Source organism: Astyanax mexicanus, chromosome 4 (assembly GCF_023375975.1).
Source record: "Astyanax mexicanus isolate ESR-SI-001 chromosome 4, AstMex3_surface, whole genome shotgun sequence".
NCBI classification, from domain to species: Eukaryota; Metazoa; Chordata; class Actinopteri; order Characiformes; family Acestrorhamphidae; genus Astyanax; species Astyanax mexicanus.
The window spans coordinates 15,542,972-15,566,469 of NC_064411.1; the positions used below are offsets into that span (position 1 = coordinate 15,542,972).

A 23,498-nucleotide genomic window follows, 5' to 3' on the forward strand; every position below is an offset into this window, starting at 1 on the left:
TTTCTTTCCTGGTTGTTTTTTCATTGTAAAAGTTTTTGTAAAAGAATTCAATTTCTAAAAATTCCCCTCTGTATTACTTCTCTCGCTCCCGTTTGTTATTATTATTATTTTGTCTCCCCAAATTTAAATTAAATATGAAATACATAATTTCATTATATTATAATATTATATATCAATATAACTAAGCATATTAAGAATAATTTGTAAACATAGGGTTTCTTGGTGTAAAACACTCTTACATACTGAAATAATCCTGAAGATTTCTTAGTTCTAATGGATCTTTGTGTCGAATAATGTGTTGAAGTGACTCAAGCAACCATAGGTGTTTGTCTTAAATTTCTAAACAGAACCAGATATAATCTGGCCCAAATAGTCTCAACATCAGTAACTTCTTACTTAACTGTGACCAAAAAAAAATAAATAAAATTGGCTAATATTTTGTAGTAGAATGAGAATGCTTGCTGAACTAATTTTGGAATAGTTTTAATAGTTTTTTATTCACCATCATATATACAAATCAATTCTTAAAGAAATAATTTTTATTTTACAGTTTAGTTTAAACTGAAATTTGCATATGAAGTTTAAAATGCTTTTACAAGTGTGAAGTACCCTTCTATACAGAAATCAGGATGGTCCATTGTGATGTCAGAGAGTAATTTTACAGGGAGTAGGTGTGAATGACCTCAATTTATGGAAAGCTTTCAGAATACATAAATAGAAATACTTTAGACAAGGTGAGCAACAAACAAGATCTGCTGCAGTACGATCTCCTTTTCAAGAACCTGCAGGACATCAAGAAGGAAAATGCAAAGAAAATGTAACAATTGGTGCTCTAACAACAGCACTGACCTTTCCATATTAATTATTAAGTGCTATTTGTTGGGGTAGTTTTAAGTGACACAAGCAACCAGAGGTGTTTGTCTTACACAGAACCTGATATAATCTGGCCCAAATAGTCTAAACATCAGTAACTTCTTCCTTTAATATGTAAAACAAATTGTGTCAAATTGGCAAATATTTTGTAGCAGAATGAGAATGCCTGCTGGACTTATTTTGGAAAAGTTTAAAGTTGAAAAAAAAAAGTTAAATTTTTTTACCATCCCATTAACAAATAAACTCAAACAAATCATATTTATTTTACAAATAATTAGTTTAAAACTGATATTTGCATATGAATTTTTTAATGCTTTTACAAGTGTAAAGTACCCTTCTATACAGAAATCAGGATGGTCCATTGTGATGTCAGAGAGTGATTTTACAGGGAGTAGGTGTGAATGACCTCAATTTATGGAAAGTTTTCAGAATGCATAAATAGTAAGACTTTAGACAAGGTGAACAACAAACAAGATCTGCTGCAGTACGATCTCCTTTTCAAGAATCTGCAGGACATCAAGAAGGTAAATGCAAAGAAAATATAACCATAAACACATATGAGAACTCCCTAACCAAAGGTCTTAGACAGTCATAAAATGTGTCATTTATTCCGCCTAGTCGCCCTAATTAAACTAATAGTAGTTTGAATAAAATAACTTACCCTATGGTTAGGAACTTATGTGTTTTTTTTTTTGTACTTAAAGAAGACCTGTAAGTCACACGTTGACCAAAGTACTGTTAGGTTGTTCAGGTCGACTAGGTGGACCAAATGATGAAATTCTTTCTAACGTAACTCTAATGGTTAGGTAGTTAGGGAATATATTCACATACATGTCTTTGTTCACCAAAGTGATTTGTTGCAAATCACTTGCATCCTAGCACTTGTGCGACCCTAAAACGCTATTTCTGTTATTTAATAGAAGTTGTGCTAGCCATATCATATGATGCCACATAAACATTAAATTCAGAAAACACATTCAGAAAAATCTGTATTAAATTTAGAAAATATCTTATATCTATGAGAACACTTCTGACATTACTTTAAACACACCTTCTCTTTTTCAATGCGTTTTCTTTTATTTTTGTTACTATGTACACTGTAGATTCTCACTGAAGGCATCAAAAAACATGAAAACATGTGGATTTATGTTCTTAAAAAAAAAAGTGAAATAACTGAAAACATGTTTTATATTATAGTTCTTAAATGGGTCACAAAGACACTGATAAAGTGGATAAATGGAGAATGCAAATTATAATAATTTATAATTATATATATAATATATCTATTTTTGTACTAAAAAAAATCTAAACAAAAACTCTTCCAAATAGTTTTAATTTATTTCACAAAAGAAATAAAAATTGGCGCTAAAAAGCGGCCAATCAGACTTCTTTAGAGAGTTCAGCGCGCTGAAAGCGGCCAATCAGAATTCTCAGAGGGTCCAAAATAGCAGCCAATTATATTCCTGTAAGAGACGGAGGCGGATCATGTTTTGGAAAGTGGGCGTTAACTCTGGTTGTGTTAACTCAGAAAAACTTCTCTGAGACGGAGATGGAGAGAGAGCTTCTGAACAGACTGTTTCAGCTCGTAATATTAAGAACACTAACACTAGAAATCTCCAGAACTCAGCGTTTAATCAGAAACAATCAGTAAAGAGCTGAGTGCCGCTGCTGAACCTGTGGATCTACCGTGTGGAGTAAGGGAGGAAAGTTCTCTGACTGTGAGCTGCCCAAACGCTCCTGTTTAGCCCTGGGGAACCTGAAGGTGGACGGAGAACTCTGCTTCAAACTGCGTCTAAAATATGGTGTAAGAACACCGGGAGAGATTCGGTGAGTGTTAAAACACAGAAAAGTGTGTTTTAGACTGAAATAGCCAAGAGTAAATAGAGCTGTAAAATAGCGATAATTAGCTTAGCGGCTAACGCCACTCACTATGCTAAGCTAATGCCATTGAGTGCATTACAAACAGCTAAGCTAATACTGCTAAATAAGCTGTGGGAGAAGCTGTATTAATGTGTATGAACAACTGTGGGGAAAATAGCACTTATTAAACTGTATTCAGAGTATTTCGGTATTGTTTTTGTAATAATACTGCTGAATGTAAAGCTATTGCTAAGCTACAGACATGTGAATGTAATTGTGTGAACAGTATGATATGAGTTACTCAGACACTGTTTTCATCTAACTTAAACAGGTAAGTTTATTTTCTTGATTATTGAGTGGACTGAACTTTTGATATAACGGAACATGAGAAGTAAAATGTGTTTTATTTGAAGATTTGAGATCTGTGAAAAGAAGGGAAAAGTTTATTGGTTACTGACGTATTTATTTTGACATTTGATTTATTGATTGTTATTGTTCTTTTGTAAAAGTTAAATGTGTGTTTTTGGTTTAATTGATCTAAATATTTAATCTGAAGGATTCTTAAATAGGTAATACATTTCTAACTCTAACACTAGACTCATAAAATAAGTGTAATAATGAAAGGGAATCTAGAAAAGAAGAAATAATTAGTTAGTTAATAAAACAACTGTAAATAGTCTGTAATTAATAGTAATAGTTAATACTTACCAAGGTTAAATAAATAAATCTAGGAAAAAAAAGAAATTCGTGTTTAGGTTTGATTGATACTTTCACTGAAAGGTTAAAGTTGGAACTGAAAGTGAATATTTACCTGTGGTTTGGTCATTAAGAATTTTTTTTTCTGGGGAAAATTGTACTTTGTGACTACTGCATTTTTAATAACATTTAATACATTTTATAACTTGCCACATCCCTGGTCACATTTATTTCATGTACTTTGCTCCCAGAACGAACCTAACTGGTCCATTATTATGGTCCATATTGTTAATTTGTGTAACCTTAGTGTACATGTGTCACACGTTCCTGTCTAAAGTGCTACACACACTCTTTGCATTCTCTCAATGAGCTTCAAGAGGTGGTCACCTGAAATGGTTTTCCAACAGTCTTGAAGGAAGGAGTTCCCAGAGGTGTTTAGCACTTGTTACTCCTTTGCCTTCACTCTGTGGTCCAGCTCACCCCAAATTATCTGATTGGGTTCAGGTCCGGTGACTGTGGAGGTTCAGCTCATTTTTTGTTAAACTACAAAACTCCACATGTGTTCATTCATAGTATTGATGCTTTCAGTAAGAATCTACAATGTAAATAGAAAATAAAGAAAACTCATTGAATGAGAAGGTGTGTCCAAACTTTTGGCCTGTACTGTATATTTAAAAAAAATATTGTTATTGCGCAAAAGCGAACGTGATATCAGAGAGCAGAAGGAGGATTAGCGAGGCACAGCTAATGGCTCAACTGCTCCCCGTTATTCCTTAAAAAACGAGAATTAGCTTATAACGCTTAAACCACCTCCAGAAATCGGCACATTTTTGGTTAGAGGACACAATGAGGCACCAGCAGTGCCCTATTTGCCACGTCACATACTCGAATCTTCCTAAGCACCTGACGGGATTCCACAACGTGGCGAATCCCAAAGAGAAGGCCCTGCTCCTGAGCCTCTCCAGCGGACGGTAATTACTACTTATAAACATAACAGAATCGCAACTTTTATACTTAATACTCGACTACTTGTAAAAAATGTTATTTAAACATATTTTTATATAGAATTGAATAAACTAAAATATATTATTAATATTTAGCGTGAAGGGATTGTTCCGATGTGAAGAGCCTCAATGCGGGAAAACGGTTAAAAGGCTCGACAGGCATTACGCAGAATGCCACATTGATAAAACGGTATGTGAAACAAATTGTTCGCTTTTTATTACAAGATGTTAGTAATACTTTTAGTAATAATATTTATTAGCTAATGTTTCTTTTTTGTTTATGTCTTTAATAGTCCGATGAAGCTAAGAGCATTGTCACAAGGTGCAAAAATCAATACATCTTGGAACAGCTAGGAAAACTGAGGGAAACCCATCCCCAAGTGCTGATGGTCAGCGTGCTGGATTTGGGCGGCAGGCAGACCACCCAGGATGACCGATGGACCCGACCACCCCCCGACGCACCAGAGACATCGGCGGACCCAGCCTGCAGCCAGGGACATCAACGGACCTCCCGTTTGCAAGCGGGATGCCTGGGACTTCTGGGGAATTCCCGCCTGAAAGCGGAAGTCCTGGGGACGTCCATAGACATCCCAACCGACACTGAAACACCTGAAATGTCCACAGATGTCAAACCAGAGCCAGCGCCGGCGGAGACCACCCAGGACCTCACACCCAACTGCTCAAACACAGACTGCCAGCGGCTTCTGAGAGAAAATCAGGAGCTCAAGGCACGTCTGGGTTTGGGTAAGGGAGAATGCCCCAGGCAGGACTGCCAGCATAAAAGCCAGGAGCTTTCCAGGCTGGTGCAGCTCTACATGGCAAGCCCCCAAAAGAAGCTCCGAAATAAATTTTCCAGAAAGGACGATTTTGAAACAGAGCATGCCCCAAAATATGGTACGTGCATCTATTATCATTTTTCATATTAAAGGCAAAAATGTTTTCCAATTTTAACTATTTTATTCATGTAAACATTATGTTTTGCAGAACAAGTCCTACAAGACTTTTTTGTCTTCTGTGTAGGGGCCAATCCTTCAAGCAAAGTGAAAGACAACGGCAATACCTGCCGGAGCCACGTCCGCAGGTTTCTTTTGTTTGCAGGAGAGGGCAAGCTCCTGAAGGGGGACTTTTCCTTTTTAGCCGACTCAACGAAGATTGCAGAGTAAGTATTAAAAATTATACTTATCCAGTTATCCAACTGTGTTTTTTTTTAAATTAACACTTTGTTTGTGTTTGTATTTTGTTCTATGTTCTATTGTTTACAGGTGGGTGGAGGTTCTTAAAACAGACAGAATGAAACCCACGACCATAAGAATTAATCTAGTAAACATCCACAAGTTCGTCAAATTCCTAAACAACCTGCCTGCAGCCCAAACAAAACTCAGTGGGAGGGACTTCCAAAGGATCCATGCACAGATAAAGGCGCGTCTGAAGGATCTACAGAAGGACGTCACTCTACATAGTCAAAAGTTTAGAAAGGAGAACAAAAGTAAGTATATACTGATTTACTTAATTTTTTATTTTTATTCTTTATCTACACAATTTAGCAATTATTTATCTTTTTTCTGTGTGTGCGCTTTATTTTTCAGGTTCGAGAAATAATGCCGAAAGAACTGCATAATGTTAGAAATATGCTTTAAAATTTTTACTATAACCAATAACATTGGCGTAGGAACCGGGGGGGATAATATTTGAAACAGGTGGATTCCAATCATGGAGCTGGTTCAGGGAGAAAGTTCTGCCTCTCAGGAGAAAGAGGCAATTAGCTTGCTTGTTTTGCGGAGCTCGGAGGAGAGTCTGCTGGTGGGGGGAAACACTCCCCCTCGCTGTGAGTTTTAGCAGCAGCTGATATTAAAACTAATCTGGATATACAGAGATTTTTCTAAAAGAAAGGTAACGGAGCTAACAATGTGTAGTGGATTAACCAGAGGATTTCTTCATTGCTTGGACACAAACACACACTACCCCCACTTTACGGCCTATAAGGAAACTTCGAACCCAGAACACTCTAAAAAAACCTTGGAGTAATCTTTTTTTCAAACAACCTTAAATTTCAAAATGACATTTACTGACTATTTCTTCACTCAGCCTCGCTCAAGAGCCCTAAATGCGAGTTTAGGGTAAAATTCTGTTTACATTCCTCCAAGTCATAAACCTCGGAGTTAATGTAAACATTTGGAACATTTGCAACACCATCACTAGGACGGGACTGCGGACTTAAGAGAGTGTCAAAACTTAATTAATGCCTTGGAAATTGTTAATTCACCAAATGTTGTACCAATTTAGGGGTTTGTGCCTAGTTATTTCTGCAATCACTTAGAAATAAGATTAATGAAATTAAGAGAAATGTTCTAAGCTTGGGATTCCATTTTCAACATTGCAGGCTCAAATTCTGTGGGGTGCAGAAAGAACTCCTTCCCCCACCGTCGTAAATTCAGACAGGCAAGGACCAAGCCTTATCTGAACACTCAGCAGAGGGGAGGAATTTCTCACTCAGAAGATTTTGCTTAAAATACATCTATATTGACTATATAAAAAATGTGTTTTATAGAATGTTTACTAGATAATGGTATATGTGTCTGGTATATGGTATATGTGTTTAGATGTGTCCTGATTCAATTTTTCTACACATTCAAGTCTGAATCAACAAGGTTTAACTAGCATTTGATAATTTAGCTTTATTTGGTTATCAGTGGTTTAACCAGGTATTATCTTTTAAGTGATTTAATTGGGTTTAAATAATAACATGACTCTTGATCTCTTTCTGACAGAGTACCATCCATCGTTGTATTTCTAAGATTATCTAGTATTACAAAACTGTTTGTGGGCAAAATATATATAGTACATTTATTGTGATTCAATTGTAAGATTGTTGTTTCCTGAATTTATCCTCACAAACTGATATGCTGAAAAATGTATTTTGATCCACTGTTTAATTGAGTTTTCTTTTGGTTTGATCTATTAGGAAAATTCTGAAGCATGGTGACCATGTGAGGGGGGGTTTTATGGCCCTTTGTGAATAAGATCTTCCCTGCCAAAGTTTGAAATTGCTCCTAGACCAATCAAAACACAGACATTTGGGCCACAGGGCCAATCATAGCTCAGGGGCCAAACAGGCCACAGAGTCTAATAGTTAAACTGGGCAGACACAGTTCAGTTGCCAGTTTAGTTTTTCCAGTTGAGTTTTGGGAGTTCAGGTCAGAGCAGTTGGAGGAGAAGCAGTTAGAGAAGGAGTGGGAGAAGGAGTTGGAGAAGATGAGTTGAGGAAAACAGTTAGAGGAGAGAGGTTAGGGAGCCCAGAGATGGAGAAAGGATAGACTGTTAGTTTAGTCATCTTAAGTTAGTTTTCTTAGACTAGTGCATTTAATCTTCAAGTATATTAATATTAGCTATCCTAGTTAAAATATCTAAGGTTATTTTACAATCTACGAAGCCAAGCATTATTCCATCTAAGTTTAGCTAAAGTACAGCTGAAAAGGAGATCCGCCAGATCCAACCCAGAAACCTGCGGTCCGGAGGCCACCAGCAAGCCAGCTGAGAGTGGGGATTTACCCTGTGGGTTCTAATGGGGCTCCGTGCTGACACAGGAAGTCAAACCACCCTGCAGACAGGCTCACGTGATCCTTTTTCGGGGTGAAGCATCAGACGACCAACCCAGGCGGACGTCACCGAGGCCCACTTCAACAACTCAGAGTAAGGCAGAGCTGGGTTTAATCTTTCGGCAGATGGTGTTCTGTTGGTCATGGTTTGGGTCGGGTCTTAAATTTAGTCTTCTTTAGTATAGATGACTCATTTTGAGTGGCTTGGTTGGAAATAAGAATTGGTTTCGTAGACTTAAAATGCCTTAGACCCTTATTTAGAAATACTCACTTAATAGTTATATTAATCTTTATTCCTTTCATATCAGCATTATAACGTGTTTGTTCTTTTATTTCTCATTTATCATTCTACACTATGATTTGATAGCTAATGGCTACATTTATGACTTTTTAATGAATTATTTACTCATATCTGTGTGATTTAATAAATACTTTTATTTTACAAAACCTGTCATTTCAGTGTGTTTTTCTGGATGACTTGGTTATGAAAATTTCTGTCACCTGTAGAAACCACACCCTGAGATGTCTTGTGTTATTAATTAATTTGATTAATTAATTAATTAATTAATTAATTAATCTAATTAAATTAATTTAATAACTGGCGCCCAATTAAAAAATATTTCAACATCTCAATTAGCACCAGGTATTAAACCACTGAGCCGCTACAAATGTAAACTGTGATGAGCTTGTTTCTGATAACTGGTTAAAAAGACTCGTCTCTGAATCAAAACGCACAGATCAAATCCTCAGTGCACTTAATAAAATACAGCTTGTGAGTTAGTCAGCTTAATTTAGGAATTAGACAGATAGGGTGTCAGGGTTTAAGGAAAAATATATATATATGTAATGTTCAGCTTGCCCAGGTGTACCTGATCAGCTAATCACTTTTTCTTTTTCAAATTGTGTCCATTAATTTAGGATTGCAGGACCTACTGTCAGCTATAATGAACAAAACAACTAGTTAGCTAGAAGATGGGTGTAGTGGATAGCCAGAATTTAGTAAAATATTTTGTCGGTAGTTTAAAGCAGTTTTTTTTTTTAACCCTGGTCACTGCCTTGGGTGCTACCCACAAATAATAATAATAATAATAATAATTATAATAATGTCCCCTTCTACACAACAAAAACAGACAGTTAATAATAATGACAAGAACAACAAACATAATATAAAAATTACCTTGACTGTAGTTTGGGAGGTTGAGTTAAATTTACCCTCCTGCACCTTCATCTTAAGGTGCCTGAGGATAATTTGTTGACCCAATCGGATTCCCTCTGTGGCCGACTCCCTCCACAGAGTGACATCATACTGTTGGTCTGCACACTGCAATGAGATGTCCTGCACTGGCACAGACCCATCTTTCGTTGTTTTTAATTTAGTTGCACTCAACTAAAACATAAAAAACACAACTGAAAATTAGTGGAGTAATGAATTACTCATTATTATTCATTATTACTCAGTGTAATTGATCTAGTTTAAAATTACAATTGTAGTATTTTCATTAGGTCAGTTTTAGTTTTTGCTGAGCAAAAAGACAGAAATGTTGCAGTTCTAGCACACGGGCAGTAACAGATACTGTAAATACTAAATGCAACTTAAGAATATTTTTAGTTGGAGGATCCTTGCTTAGAACTTAGAACTCCAGGCCAATATTTTATAAACGTATATTCCTTTAAAAATTACAAAAACATTATTGGAGACAGTGATTTTAAAGTATTGAATTATTGTCCACAGATTTAAGTATTGTCGCACTGTCACTAACATATGGGACTTACTCTAATGATGTTGCCCTCCACTGTGTAGAACTGTTCACCATTCCCTGGCTCCTCAAACTTAACGGAGAGGTAGCAGACAGCGCGGTCGCACCATGCCTCTAAGTCAGTGGTCACAGGAAGACTTGCAGATTTAAACTACAGTAGAAGAGGTGAAGAATAGATTCATCTCCCCATAGCGAGTAGTTAGATTGAAATTCTTAATAATGTAGGACTGTCCATCAATTAATGAACAATCCATTTTTCAGATGGGCGACAATACATTGTTGCCCATCAGAGAGCGCACACGTAGCCACTTACTTAGTTGCAGTAGCTACAACCGCGCCATCCACCACCTGCCAACCCTCTGCCCGGGGCACCAGGACTTTGGTTATGCACTTCACCCGGATGGGAGACTCCTTCTTGTAGGGCGTCGGCAGCCGTGAAAACATTCTGTGTAAAGAAAAGAACACAAACTGTCATGGTGTGCACCGAATACAGACACTCGCGGATACAGTTAAAATGGGTTGTTTATTAAATCACTGGGCAGAGAAAAGGGTAGTTGTACAAAACAAATCAGATCACCAGTAAACAGAATCCACATACGAATAACCATATACCATAAACAGTCCAGAGTTCAAACACGAGGAAGCCAGCATCAAAGAAAATCCAATTATCGGAAACGTTAAACAGTCCAGGTCAAACGCAGTAAATCCACAATCAGAGGTACAGGCAGAAATCGGCGTCGAAAAAACAAAGAGCAAGGTCATACACGGAAAAAACAAATACAGAGTAGAAAATGTTTTGTAAAGTGGTAGAAACCAGGCAATATGCGGAACCTGTGTGAAGGTGAAGCGTTCTTAAATACCCTGAGGTAATCACGTGAGTAGGTGTGGGATGTCAGAGTGTGATGCGTTCTGGGTAGTGTAGTCGTTAGACTGCAAACCTCCGTTGGAGCTTAGTGTGGAAGGAACAAAATTGCCTGCAGACAGACGTGACACAAACATACAAAATAACATGTTTATACTATTTTTATTCATTATGTTTCCCGTAATTTATTGTATTACCCATGATTCAACAATCCATATGCAAAAATGTTATTTGTTGGTTGATTGGAAGAACAAACCATAATATTAAACTGTTTTGGAAATAAGTGGGGCTATTTTGCTGTTATTGTTCTGTGTATGTAACGCTTAGCACTGATTAAATATAACATAATAAAAAATAATATAAAATTATCTAAATATATTTTTTTTAATTGCTTGGTAGAGATGCGTGGCGTTGTTTCCACCCAGACAGTTTAAAATGGGGACACAAGTGCTGCTAATTAAGAAGGCCTCAATCAATGGGGGTGAATGATGAATTAAAAATAGCAACTATCCACATGGCCAGGGCATTCCATTGATTTTGGAAAGTATTTTGTAAAATTACATTTTTCTACATCTAATTAGTTGTTTTTAATTGTTTCATATGAATACATTCATTTTGGATTCACTTTGGTGTGACCCGGCAAACCTGCAAGAGATTCTTAAATGGGTATCGTCCTCTCTAGAGATTCTTTGGAGCAGTGTGTTTGGTCACGCTGATGCTAATTTAGTCTCTGGACATTGGCAGAGTTTTGTTGTGGTGGAGGATGGATTCATGTACAAAGTTTTGCAAAAAAACGCACAACCTTCCATTTACTTCAAGAAGATCTTGGGAAAAGGTGTCAGTACAGAAACAGCCGTTCTGATTTTCTCAGTTATGGACCTGAGAGTTAGTGCTACTTTTGTATTTTTACCTTTAAATATACACAAAAGGGTAGCACAACTCGACAGAACACTGGATCTCTCAGCTTATCATGTAGTCAACAGATGCAGTCAATCATAAATGTTTAATTATTAATGATTTAATAAACTGTAGGGTAATTTGCCACAGCATGACTTACATAAAACTCGAATGTGAGAAATCCCAGAACATGAAAAGATGACCAATGAGTCAGAGCTTAGAATTTAAAATATATTAAAGTTTACTGGAAAAAATAGTTTCAGCATTAAAGATATAGATAAAAGGAACAAAAACGAATAGATATAGAACAACATTTGTGGAAATTACTAATTAATGACTAATTAAAAGTAAATTATTATTATAAGGTGATTTTACAACCTAAACATGTTACTCCACGTTACAGTTACTGTGGAAAACTCCCTGCTGGAGTCAGCGCGGTGACGTCAGCGACGTACCACACACTTGCGTGCATGCATGACTTTAAGTTTCAGTGTGCTGGCAGACACTTGCCGTTTGCTCCAGCATCTTGTTGAAATAGTACCCCCTTTTTGTGTGTATGTGTGCGTTGATGACAATGTAAGTACTTTGTTTTGACCTGTATTTATGTTGTGTCATCTGCTTGTGTTATTTACATGCTGTTTAGTCCAGTAACCGGGTAACTTTAAGTTTACCGCGAGCTCCCATTCATTTCAATGGGAAAATGATCTATTCCTTAAATGCATTGCTAAATGCTTACTTTGGGGTTAAAGTTACATGAATAGTTGGGTTTGAGAGTGCTTTAGCGGTATTTTCTACCTGTGGTGTTATTTCCACCGTTCTGTGGCTGTTTGAGGCATTATTTAGCTTCTAAATATTGTATTTGCTGTAGCCTACCTATGGCGCCATGTGTTGTTCACGTGAACAGGCTAGACAGGCTAGACTCTATGGCGGCAATACCGCTTCTGTCATTTGTGTCTTTGACCCGTTGGCTACTATAGGTACTGCACTTGAATTTTCTCTTATTTAACCCTATGAGTGCCTAGATTTCACTTATATTATTTGATATTACTAGCCACTTGCAGTAATTTGGTTTTCTTGTCACATTAATGTTACTTTGGTGCAATTACGTTATATATATATATATATATATATATATATATATATATATATATATATATATATATTGTTTATGTAACTTGATGTGTGTTTTGATATTATTACTGCATGTTTGCATAATTTAATATAATGTAGAATTGGGTTTATACAATTTCTAATTATCTCTCTGTATATGTTTATGTTACAGAGACCACACAAACACACAAACTCACACACACACACACACCCAAACATACTCACTCTGTAATGCACACAAATTCTGTATCATTGAATATGTATGCAACACTTCATTGAAGAAGCCACTTTAATACCTGGAAATCAATAAAGCTCTCAATATCACCTGAAGTCGCAGCTGTTCTCTGATCGGAGCACATAGTCAGTGAGGGGCAACTAGCTATCAACGTACACATCCGTCACAGTTACTGTTAAAAATTATGCATACAATGTCTGAATTACATACATATGACAAAAATGATCAGTTATCACCTAATATTTATAATAATAGATTTGTTTATTATTTTTTTATTATTATTCTTATTCTTATTATTATGAATTGGCATTATAATTCTGTCATATATTTACATTTTCTCCTGCACTTTTTTTTCTACTAAGAGCTCTTCTTAAGATGGTGTCCGTTTATGTAAAAGAATGTAACTTTACGTTTCATAGAGATGTTTATAAACGTCAGGACATGTGGTCTTACTGTGAACTAGAAATGAACAGAAGTCAGGTTACAGCACTGTTTCTCAGCCCTGTTCTTACATATTCTACTGCATATTAACACTGTTCTGCATATTCTAGAGCTTCCTCTGCTTTAAAGGCATTTAATAAAGTAAGTGGTGGTATGATGTGTCTAATACACTGCTGGATATACATAATGATTGATTTAGGGTCTAGAGGGAGCTAAGGGATTTGAACAGGTAAACTCAATAAAGAAATGTTTATTAGCTGATCAGTTAAATCCGCTGGAAAACACACAATTTAATTTTAAGGGCAGTGCTCAGGGTTAAGAAACTGCTTTAAACTACTAACATAAAGTACTGTACTACATTCTGGCTATCCACTACATCCAGCTTCTAGATAACTAGTTAGCTAAATGTATTTTCGTTCATTATAGCTTAGAGTAAGTCCTGTAATCCTAAATTAATAGTGAAATAGTGATTAGCTGATCAGGTACAGGTCAAGTTGAACATTACATATATAGCTGTTTTTTTCTTTAACCTTGACTCCCAATCTAGCTCATTCCAAAGTTAAGGTAACTCACTAACACAGCTGCAGTTTATTAATCACAGTGGGTTTTGATCTGTGTGCTGATTCAAAGACGTGTTTTTAACCAGCTATCAGAAACATATCATCACAGTTGAAGTGGTTAGCCTACCGTTACCTTTCTTTTAGAAAAATCTCCGTATATCCAGATCTGTTTTAAGATCAGCTGAAGCGGCTGCGTGTCCCAATCTCGCTGCTAAATCTCACAGTGAGGGGGAGGGGCTTCCCCAACGCACACTTCCGCCGCGCGCCGCAAAACCAGCAAGCTGATTGGCTGTTTCTACTGAGAGGCGGGACTTAATACCTGAACCGGCTCCGTGATTGGTCCGGTCTGTCTCCTCATAAAAAGTACAGCTGATCTGAGTGAAACGATATCATTTTTGGGGCGGACAAAACCACCTGTCCCACCCATCCCCCCCGGTTCCTATGCCAATGGATATATATTAGAAAAGACAAAGTACATCATCGAGTCAACACATATTGTACTAAAATCTTGATAGATCAACACATTCACAACCCAGAGAGAAATAAAGAGAAAAAGAGAGAAATAAACTAAAGCCAGTCGAGGAAGAGAGAGAGAACCCTTCAGACTTTATCCAAGCAGTTATACATTTATGCAATTGACATGTGATTGGACAGAATTGATCAATATGATTACGTCTGGAGACTCCAGTTAACAGCTTGTTGTCCAGTTTCAATGACCTCCTCACTGGACCCTCTGCAGTTTGCGCATCGTCCAAACAGACCAACAGATGATGCCATGTCTACTGTGCTCCACCTGGCTCTCACCCACCTGGACAACAAAGACTGCTATGTTCGAATGCTGTTCATCAACTTCAGTTCAGCATTCAACACCACAATCCCTCAGCACCTGATCGGAAAACTGAACTTGCTGGGCCTGAGCTCCTCCCTCTGTAACTGGGTTTTGGACTTCCTGACTGAGAGACCACAATCAGTCAGGATTGGAAACAGCACCACCATACTGAGCACCTGCGACCCCCAGGGCTGTGTGCTCAGTCCACTGCTGTTCACTCTGCTGACTCATGACTGTACTGTAAAGTACAGCTCATACCACATCGTCAAGTTCGCTGACGACACAACTGTTGTTGGCCTCATCAGCAAGAACAACGAGTCAGACATTCAGAGAGGAGGTGCAGTCGAAGCAGTCCTGCAGCACAGCGTCTCCGTCACTGGGCCACACAGTAATGGTCTTCTGTGTGGGTTTGGAGCGTCGCAGCGGGGGATGGTATGTGGGGACCAGCATGATAGATATATGGTCAGAGAGCGCGGAGGAGCTGTAGTCTTCCCAGTGAAGCTCAGGTATTATTGTCCATAGTTGCTGTTTTACTGACCAAACTGTCCTTAATCCTCAAAAATTCAGTTATGCTACAGCTCACACGCGTGGGGCACGTGAAGTTGGGTTCAGAACCGGCATAAAAACAGCTCAAAATAGGGTGTTCGGTAGGAGCGTGAGAGGCCGCTGCACTACTGCGCGCAGCCATCTTTTCATTCATCTTTTTTTCACCACCATCTTTTCATTCATTTGGTCAGTAAAATTGCAAATGCTGTGTTTGGATATTTAGCAAGGCTAGCTACTAATAAAAATGGTCAATATCTCAAATATAGAATTTGGTAATTAAGTGTAGTTGGTGAATGACTGTGCTTTTCAAAAAAACTAAACAACACAACCCACAAGCATTCACAATAAAAAAAATATATATATAAACATAGGAATACAAGTTAAACACATGCTACTCTACCTTTGGAAGTAATTGTATATTTAACCCTTTTAAGCCTGAACCATTTAAAAAAATATTTCTCTCTGAATTTCAATCTGAAATTGACTGTTTCAATTCAACACAAATACATTTCACACTGGATTTCTCCGTTGGGTGCCTTTGAGTATTCAACAAATAATAACATAAGACAATCTCAGGCCAATAGGTTTCATGTCAAACATATGTTGAGAAAACACAATGAGATTGCAGATCTGCAATATAAAAGCCATTTATTAAGACACACAGATGAGTAAATATAGAGGTGAAGCAATATAAAGATAATAGTTTGTAGTGGATAAAAACAATTTAAAAACTACATGATTTGGATATTCTTAGTAAAGATTAAAAAAGATAAAAAAAAACCCTTCAGCAACATATAATATTCAATAAGAAAAAGATAAGCGAGTATAAAACTTGAGTAATACAATGACCAAATATCCATCTATATCCTTCTATGGTAACAGATTTTTAATCAGAACGACTGAACCATAGACAAATGAGAACACCAGCAGAGGGAGTAAATGTGTCCACAACCTCACTGCACTACACAAGCCTGGAGGAGGTTGATTTCAGTATGGGAACTACGGCTGACCGTTTTATTTAACCTCTGGAAAGGATTTTGTTGGCCTCTCTGCGGGGTCTGGATGCTCCTCACTTTTGGGAGCTCTCAGTGTCCAAACACTGGCAGTGCCCTCACTCAAACCCAAAATACCTCTCCTTCTTCAGAACTGAACTCTGTCTCACAAAGAATGTCCTGGAATATTAAACATATGAGAAAACACAACATGGAATTCAATAAACATCATCCCTGGTTAAGATTCATTTTGCTGAACCTGTTAAATCCATGATTAAATTTAGTTCATGTTTGTTTTTGGTGGAACGTGTCCCAAGTGACAGAGTGAAATATTTGTATAGGATAAGGTGTTCTGTCTGAAAGATTTACGATTTGCACTTTTAATTGCTGTGGGACAAATGTGGGATAGTTTTCTCTCCTGTGTGAATTCGCTGGTGTCGTTTGAGATCACTCTGTGAAGTAAAACTCTTCCCACAGTCTGAGCAGTGATACGGTTTCTCCCCTGTGTGAATGCGCTGGTGTGTTTTGAAATGACTCTGTTGATTAAAACTCTTCCCACAGTCTGAGCAGTGATACGGTTTCTCTCCTGTGTGAATGCGCTGGTGTTTTTTGAGAGTACTCTGTGTAGTAAAACTCTTCCCACAGTCTGAGCAGTAATACGGTTTCTCCCCTGTGTGAATGCGCTGGTGATTTTTGAGTTTACTCTGTGTAGTAAAACTCTTCCCACAGTCTGAGCAGTGATACGGTTTCTCTCCTGTGTGAATGCGCTGGTGGTTTTTGAGATTACTCTGATGATTAAAATTCCTCCCACAGTCTGAGCAGTAATACGGTTTCTCTCCTGTGTGAATCCGCTGATGTATTTGGAAAGTACTCTGTTGATTAAAACTTTTCCCACAGTCTGAGCAGTAATACGGTTTCTCTCCTGTGTGAATGCGCTGGTGCAGTTTTAGTTGACTCTGTTGAGTAAAACTCATACCACAGTCTGAGCAGTAATACGGTTTCTCTCCTGTGTGAATGCGCTGGTGTATTTTGAGATTACTCTGTACAGTAAAACTCGTCCCACACTTGGAGCAGTGATACGGTTTCTCTCCTGTGTGAATGCGCTGATGCAGTTTTAGAGTCTCCAGTCTATTAAAACTCTTCCCACAGTCTGTGCAGTAATACGGTTTCTCTCCTGTGTGAATGCGCTGGTGTCGTTTGAGAGTACTCTGTTCAATAAATCTCTTCCCACAGTCTGAGCAGTGATACGGTTTCTCTCCTGTGTGAATGCGCTGGTGGTGTTGGAGATGACCGCCTTGATTAAAACTCTTCCCACAGTCTGAGCAAGGATACGGTTTCTCTCCTGTGTGAATGCGCTGGTGTTTTTTGAGATTACTCTGTTTAGTAAAACTCTTGACAGAGTGCTGATGTTTCTCCATGTTGGGACTTGGCTTCATTTGTCTGTTAAATGTATCAAACAATTTCTGCGTGTTCTGGAGATTCTTCAGGATGGCTTCTGCTACACCTCTTTCAGCAGTTTAACACTGCTCTTTGATAAATATCCTTTTTGTTGGTGATGAATTTTAGGAGAACATTTTCATTTCTGAAAAACACAAAGAAAAATGCCATTGAATAATAAAAAGCAGGTCAATAAACTGAAGAGAACTGCCTAAATCAGTTACACTATACAGACAAAACTACTGGGACATCTTCATATTACTATAAAAGGGGGGCGCTGGTGGTCCTCTAGCCACCTGTTTAGTGCCTTTATAAGTAATGCCCACTGTTCAGACACTCTTGATTCTGTTCTGGTCTCACTAGAAACTGAGAACTTAAAGAAAGAAAGAAATAAAGAAATAGTGATGTTACCCCTAAATTTTAAGCTTTGAGGCATGTGTTACAACCCTATAGGTCATAATTGCTGATTATTGTTTTTTTTCTTTCTGTTTGAGTGTGCCTTCCTACTGCAGGTTACTGCATGATGCCATTTAACCAAACTGGTTGGTCACCACCAGGGGGAACCAACCATAAAAGGGAACAGGAAGTGCGAGGGTGGTGCTTGGCTTCCAACATGGCTCCTGTGTGTTGCTGGTTCCCTGCCGCATGGTTTATGCAGTTTGTAGCCGGTTAAAGTGTTAGAACTAAGCTGATGGTAAAATCCTGTTCTTTGGTTCTTTGGTCTGGTCTCTCTCTGTGGGGAGAAAATAAGCTTATTCTTACAAGTTCTCCCAGTGTGAGAAAGAGTTTATTTTTCCATGCTTTCTCTTGGTTTGTTTAATTAGGGAGTTAGGTTAGAGATTTGTATTTCATTTTCTTTTCTTTGTTAGGTAAGTTAGTTTTCTTAATCTTTAAATTATTTTTGTTTTGTTTATTATGTTTTCTTTCATCCCTAACTGTTGCCTCCCCTTTGACCTAAGCCTTGTATTCTTTACAATTTGTTAAATAAACTAAACCTTTTGACTAACAGGAGTATGTGTGGTTGGGGAACCAGGAGGGCATGGGGGCCTCTTTTTTCTATGTTACGGGCTGACCTAGACCAGGTCGTAACACATGTGCCGGAAAAACAACACGCATTACTTTGAATCACAGTGCCGATGCTTGATTCGTTCTACACTGATCACGTGACCAATGCTGTCCAAATCCTTTTCCTTTACACTAATTTATAAAAGATCCCACACATATTAACCAAACCTGATTTTTTTTTTACAACTACTGATAACAGTTCATTATTTTCCACCACATTAGCTTCAGGCTAACAGTGATATGTGCTCCTGAGTTCAAGACATGTTTTTTTGGTATATGTAGATCAAAATTTAAATATAAAAAACACAAATGAAAATTTGGTGAGAAATGTAAATGTTATTGTGATTTTTACCCAGAAAAACTGCAGCTCCACATCAATGGCTTAACTGATTAGTTTACTAAATCAATATAGTGGACAAATCACAGCATCGGTTTAAAGCCCAACTTCACCAGCAGATTCAGAGCAACAGCTCCAAGACCTGCTGCAGTTTTACAGAAGCTAATGTTACCCAAAATTTCATCAACTCTAACTAAAGCCTGTAAACCAGCTATCTGAACAAAATGAATCTTGTTTTTAGTATTTGTCCATTAGCTCACTCTAGCTTATGAATGAACATCCACCTTAAATATCATCACTTCTTATCAGTTGTTGTGGAAATGTAGCTGTATGTTTAGTGAATAATAACTTCAACATTTCACATATAGTGTTTTTCTTTTTTCTGAGCATGTATTATTAAAAGCAGTGAACCCTCTCTCATGTTTTTACTTCCTACAAATGAGATCATGTTATGTTCTCCCTCTTCATAACAAAGTAAAAAGCCTGTGAGATAAAAAAAAGTATTTGTGTAAAAAGTCTGTGATTTGTCTTCAGATGGGAAGAGTCAGACTTTAGTCTGTTAAAAGTACTGTAGTCATGTAGTTGTACGGACAGCATAACACAGACTACACTGCTCAACATCACCAGACTGAAAGAGTTTTCACCTGTTTAAATACTTTGATTTGATTTGAAGTTATTTAGATACTTTGAATGATCCTCTGTGAAGAAGAAGAATAATCCAAATCGTGATCTGACCGGAGCTCTACAGCCAGTGTCATACCTTTGATAGTCCCCTCACATTCTGTGCTGCTGTGCTGTGAGTTCAGTTCAGTGCGCTGTAGCATTAGCTAAACGCTAGCATTATTCTAATTAGGACACTTAAACGATCCCGTAATTCAGAGAATCCAGTGGTGTTGTACACAGAATAAAACGTACAGGGTCCTAAACACATGTATTTAGCACAGAATGTGATAGAGGGGAGTTTAAAAAAGCATTTTCAGTTTTGCCATTTACAAAAACAGTTCAGATATTGAACCCCAAATATGGAAATAAACAACATGTCACAGACTTCAAAATGATGCAACTAAAAAGGCCTATAGGCTCTTTTCATGCGGCTGCCATTTCTAATTGAAAGTGAGCCTGTGATGGGAGGAGGTAGAAGTAAGTCCACACTCAACAATGGTGTGGAGCACATATCTTCAGCTCTTACCACGTTTAACCACGAACAATCTAGAGAAAAGGGCTGAAGAGGGATGTTTATTAACAAGAACAGTTTTGTTAAAAGGATACAGCAACTGTATAGAGGAGTACATCACTATTATTGAAGGAGTGTTAAGGTTTTAGCCAACATTAGCTAACCTCGCTAATGCTAGCTATCTGGCGCTGGCCCGACTCTCCAAGCCTGGTGAACAGTGCTGCTAATGCTGCTAACCCGACTCTATAAAGCCTGGTGAACATTATGTAACTATATAAATATGTAATTCTGGAAACCTTAGTTCTTTAAAAAAATTCTAAAGCTTTAGCCGCACTTTTGACAAGTAATAACTAGCTAATCCAGCTTAAATTTATAAGTTATAACTAGGTAACCTAGATTTAATTTATAAGTTATAACTACCTAACCTAGCTTTAATTTATAAGTTATCACTAGCTAACCTAGCTTTAATTTATAAGTTATAACTAGCTAACCTGCAGCATTAGCAGCACTGTTCACTGGGCTTGGAGAGTCGGGCTATCTCTATACAGTTGCTGTATCCTTTTAACAAAACTGCTCTTGTTAATAAACATCCCTCTTCAGCCCTTTTTTCTAGATCGTTCGTAGTTAAACGTGGTAAGAGCTGAAGATATGTGCTCCAGAACAGAACATTTACATTAATTAAATAAACAGAACCACAACATACCTGCACATACACAACAAAAATAATCCCAGCCGATTATTAAGCGTCTGTAACTGCACACATATCTATAAAATATGAAACAGAAGTAAATACAGCACATGAACACACATTTTCAGGCTCAGTCACATGTAGTGTTTTGGTGCTGAAACGGCTGTACCTCAGAGCTGATAACCCGACCGGGGCAGAAATAATTAATTATTAGGCAAAATATGCTTCAATACCCGCTAAAAATGCACAGAAGAGTGACTAGAACTGATATAAGACCTCATTTTTCCAGTAACTTTTCTAAAAAATACCTATATTTGCTTAAAACAGCACTTTTTCACGGAGCTCCTCAGCTCTGTTTACCTCCTGCGCTGCATTCAAGCTCCTCTGGAGCTACGGGGGGCGCGGAGGGATAATTAATAAATAAAAACGCAGTTCTCTTGTTGGTGCAGGGAATTGTAGTTCAAAATAGAATCACAGCAAAATAATGACCTTTATACTGTTACAACACATCAACCAACCTCCAACAAGAGAGAAAAAGAGAAACTTCTCCATACCTTCTGTAGTTCAGCTGATCCTGCTCTTCCTCCGGCGCTCCAGCTACAGACCCCCCAGCTCAGCCTCATCCGGGTTATGTAGAGCCCCGCCCCCTCCCCCGCTATATCACATTATACCACATCACCGCTAGAGGGAGCCCGCGAGGGAGTCCTCAATGCATGGAGCTGAATGGAGCTAAACAGCTTAAACTCTCATTTAAAACAATGTATAACTACTTCTCTGGAGTTTTCCTTTAATTTTACAAAGTAGAACAAAGTATTTCACCAAAATAGGAAAGAAAACGTACCCCATTATTTCCATTTTCTAAAACTAATGTTTTTTATTCAGTAGATTTACTAGCATTACTGCTACTGATGCTGGAGTTACACCCAGAGCTCGTTTAAATTATTAAAACTGCAGTTTAAAAAGTGTTAATAATTATCTCTGCGGTGATGAAACAGTTATAGTTGTTTTGTTTTAAGGAAATTAGTAAAAATTTTATTCTATAAAGTATCAGATGTTTATAAATTATTATTTTGCAAAATAATTTATAAACGTTTGATACTTTTTAGAATAAAAAAATGTTTATAGGTTTTTAGACATTTCAGACTCTGTCAAGTGGCTTGAGATTCAGAGCAGATTCTGAAGTGAGTTTTTTCCTCTATAGAGATTCTCTGATTGCTCCTGTACAACTCCAAAAAACAGCACTTACTAATTACTACGGAAAGATCAGTGCTGTTGTGACATTGATTCTGGTAGAATTATTTTTTATCTAAATTTCATTTAAAATATTATAATTACATTTTCTTTGCACTTATCTTCTTGATGTCCTGCAGATTCTTGAAAAGGAGATCGTACTGCAGCAGATCTTGTTTGTTGCTCACCTTGTCTAAAGTCTTACTATTTATGTATTCTGAAAGCTTTCCATAAATTGAGGTCATTCACAGCTCCTCCCTGTAAAATCACTCTCTGACATCACAATGGAACATCCTGATTTCTGTATAGAAGGGTACTTCACACTTGTAAACGCATTTTAAACTTCATATTCAAATATCAGTTTAAAACTAATAATTATAAAATACCAAGGGTTTGTTTAAGTTTATTTCACCCCATTCAATGTTTAATGCATTTATTTAAGTAGTAAATCTCATTTTATTTGGTGACTTTTTTCTAATTTAATGGGGACAGCTGGGTAAACATAAAATTAAAAGGATGTTTTTTGTGTGTCTTGTTCACATTTTATACATCGGTGTTGTTTGGGGTCAATTTGACCCCAGGCTATTTAGGCTTTAAAAAAAAAAAAAAAAAAAATCAGAATTTGACACACAGTTGTGTTGAATGATATGAAAGTCATAATGACATGCAATTTTATAATCTTCAAAAAAAAATAGATCCCTAAAATAACATCATTATAACTGTATTAGTGCAAGAACCACTGACAGTTCATATGACAGGGGGGCGGGGAAAACATAATTCTCATGAGAACTTGATATTTCTCATTCTGTGGAGGAATATATTGTTCCTACAAACATATTGTTCACACAACATAGTGTTAATGCAGAGATATAAAAGATTTCACAGCAGCTTCTAAACCAGTTCTCTGTGTGTTCTGTCTCTCTCTCTTTCTGCTCTCTCTCTCTACTGAAAATGACGTCTAAGAAAAGGTTTTCTCTCAGTGAGGATTTCTCACATCTCTTTTACCATGACAGAGACATAGAGGAGAATGTGTCTGAGAAAAAGGAGGACTTTAGAGAGGATCCTGATTATAATGAATCCTCATCTGATGAGAATGAGCCCTTTACTGTAGATCCTCTTCTTGTGTCTCAACCAATAGAAAACAGACTACCTTACAAAAGTAAAAAGTTATTATGGTCTGTCTCCCCACTTGTAGAAAATGATAAACTTAGTGCTGCTAATGTAATCAGAATAGTTCCAGGTCTCAGCAGATACGCTGTCAGCCACGTCCAAACATAAAATCAGCATTTGAGTTCTTCAGAACACCATC

At 37.3% G+C, this 23,498-nt stretch overlaps 5 protein-coding genes across 11 annotated transcripts in view; 1 reads left to right on the forward strand and 4 right to left on the reverse strand.

Annotated features, from left to right (window-relative positions):
- Positions 1-21,562, reverse strand: part of LOC125801430 (zinc finger protein 239-like) — a 269,977-nt gene extending 248,415 nt beyond the window's left edge. The window contains exon 1 of the mRNA XM_049478162.1: positions 21,514-21,562. The gene's annotated coding sequence lies outside the window, so the exon portion shown is untranslated. The remainder of the gene's footprint in view (positions 1-21,513) is intronic.
- LOC125801362 (zinc finger protein 239-like) overlaps positions 1-23,498 on the reverse strand; it is a 196,717-nt gene that overhangs the window by 32,561 nt on the left and 140,658 nt on the right. The gene's annotated exons all lie outside the window — the stretch shown is intronic.
- Positions 1-23,498, reverse strand: part of LOC125801241 (zinc finger protein 484-like) — a 356,394-nt gene that overhangs the window by 20,623 nt on the left and 312,273 nt on the right. The window lies entirely within an intron of this gene.
- Positions 2,343-6,345, forward strand: LOC125780523 (uncharacterized). The gene is made up of 7 exons (XM_049477580.1): positions 2,343-2,700; positions 4,246-4,400; positions 4,530-4,623; positions 4,727-5,327; positions 5,418-5,592; positions 5,696-5,919; positions 6,020-6,345. Exons 2-7 carry the CDS (start codon positions 4,276-4,278, stop codon positions 6,049-6,051), a joined length of 1,251 nt encoding a protein of 416 aa, XP_049333537.1. The 5' UTR covers positions 2,343-2,700; positions 4,246-4,275; the 3' UTR covers positions 6,052-6,345.
- Positions 16,542-21,582, reverse strand: LOC125801309 (zinc finger protein 239-like). The gene is made up of 2 exons (XM_049477825.1): positions 21,514-21,582; positions 16,542-17,840 (listed from the first exon to the last, which is right to left on the reverse strand). The coding sequence occupies exon 2, from the start codon at positions 17,692-17,694 to the stop codon at positions 16,639-16,641; it is 1,056 nt and encodes a 351-aa protein (XP_049333782.1). The 5' UTR covers positions 17,695-17,840; positions 21,514-21,582; the 3' UTR covers positions 16,542-16,638.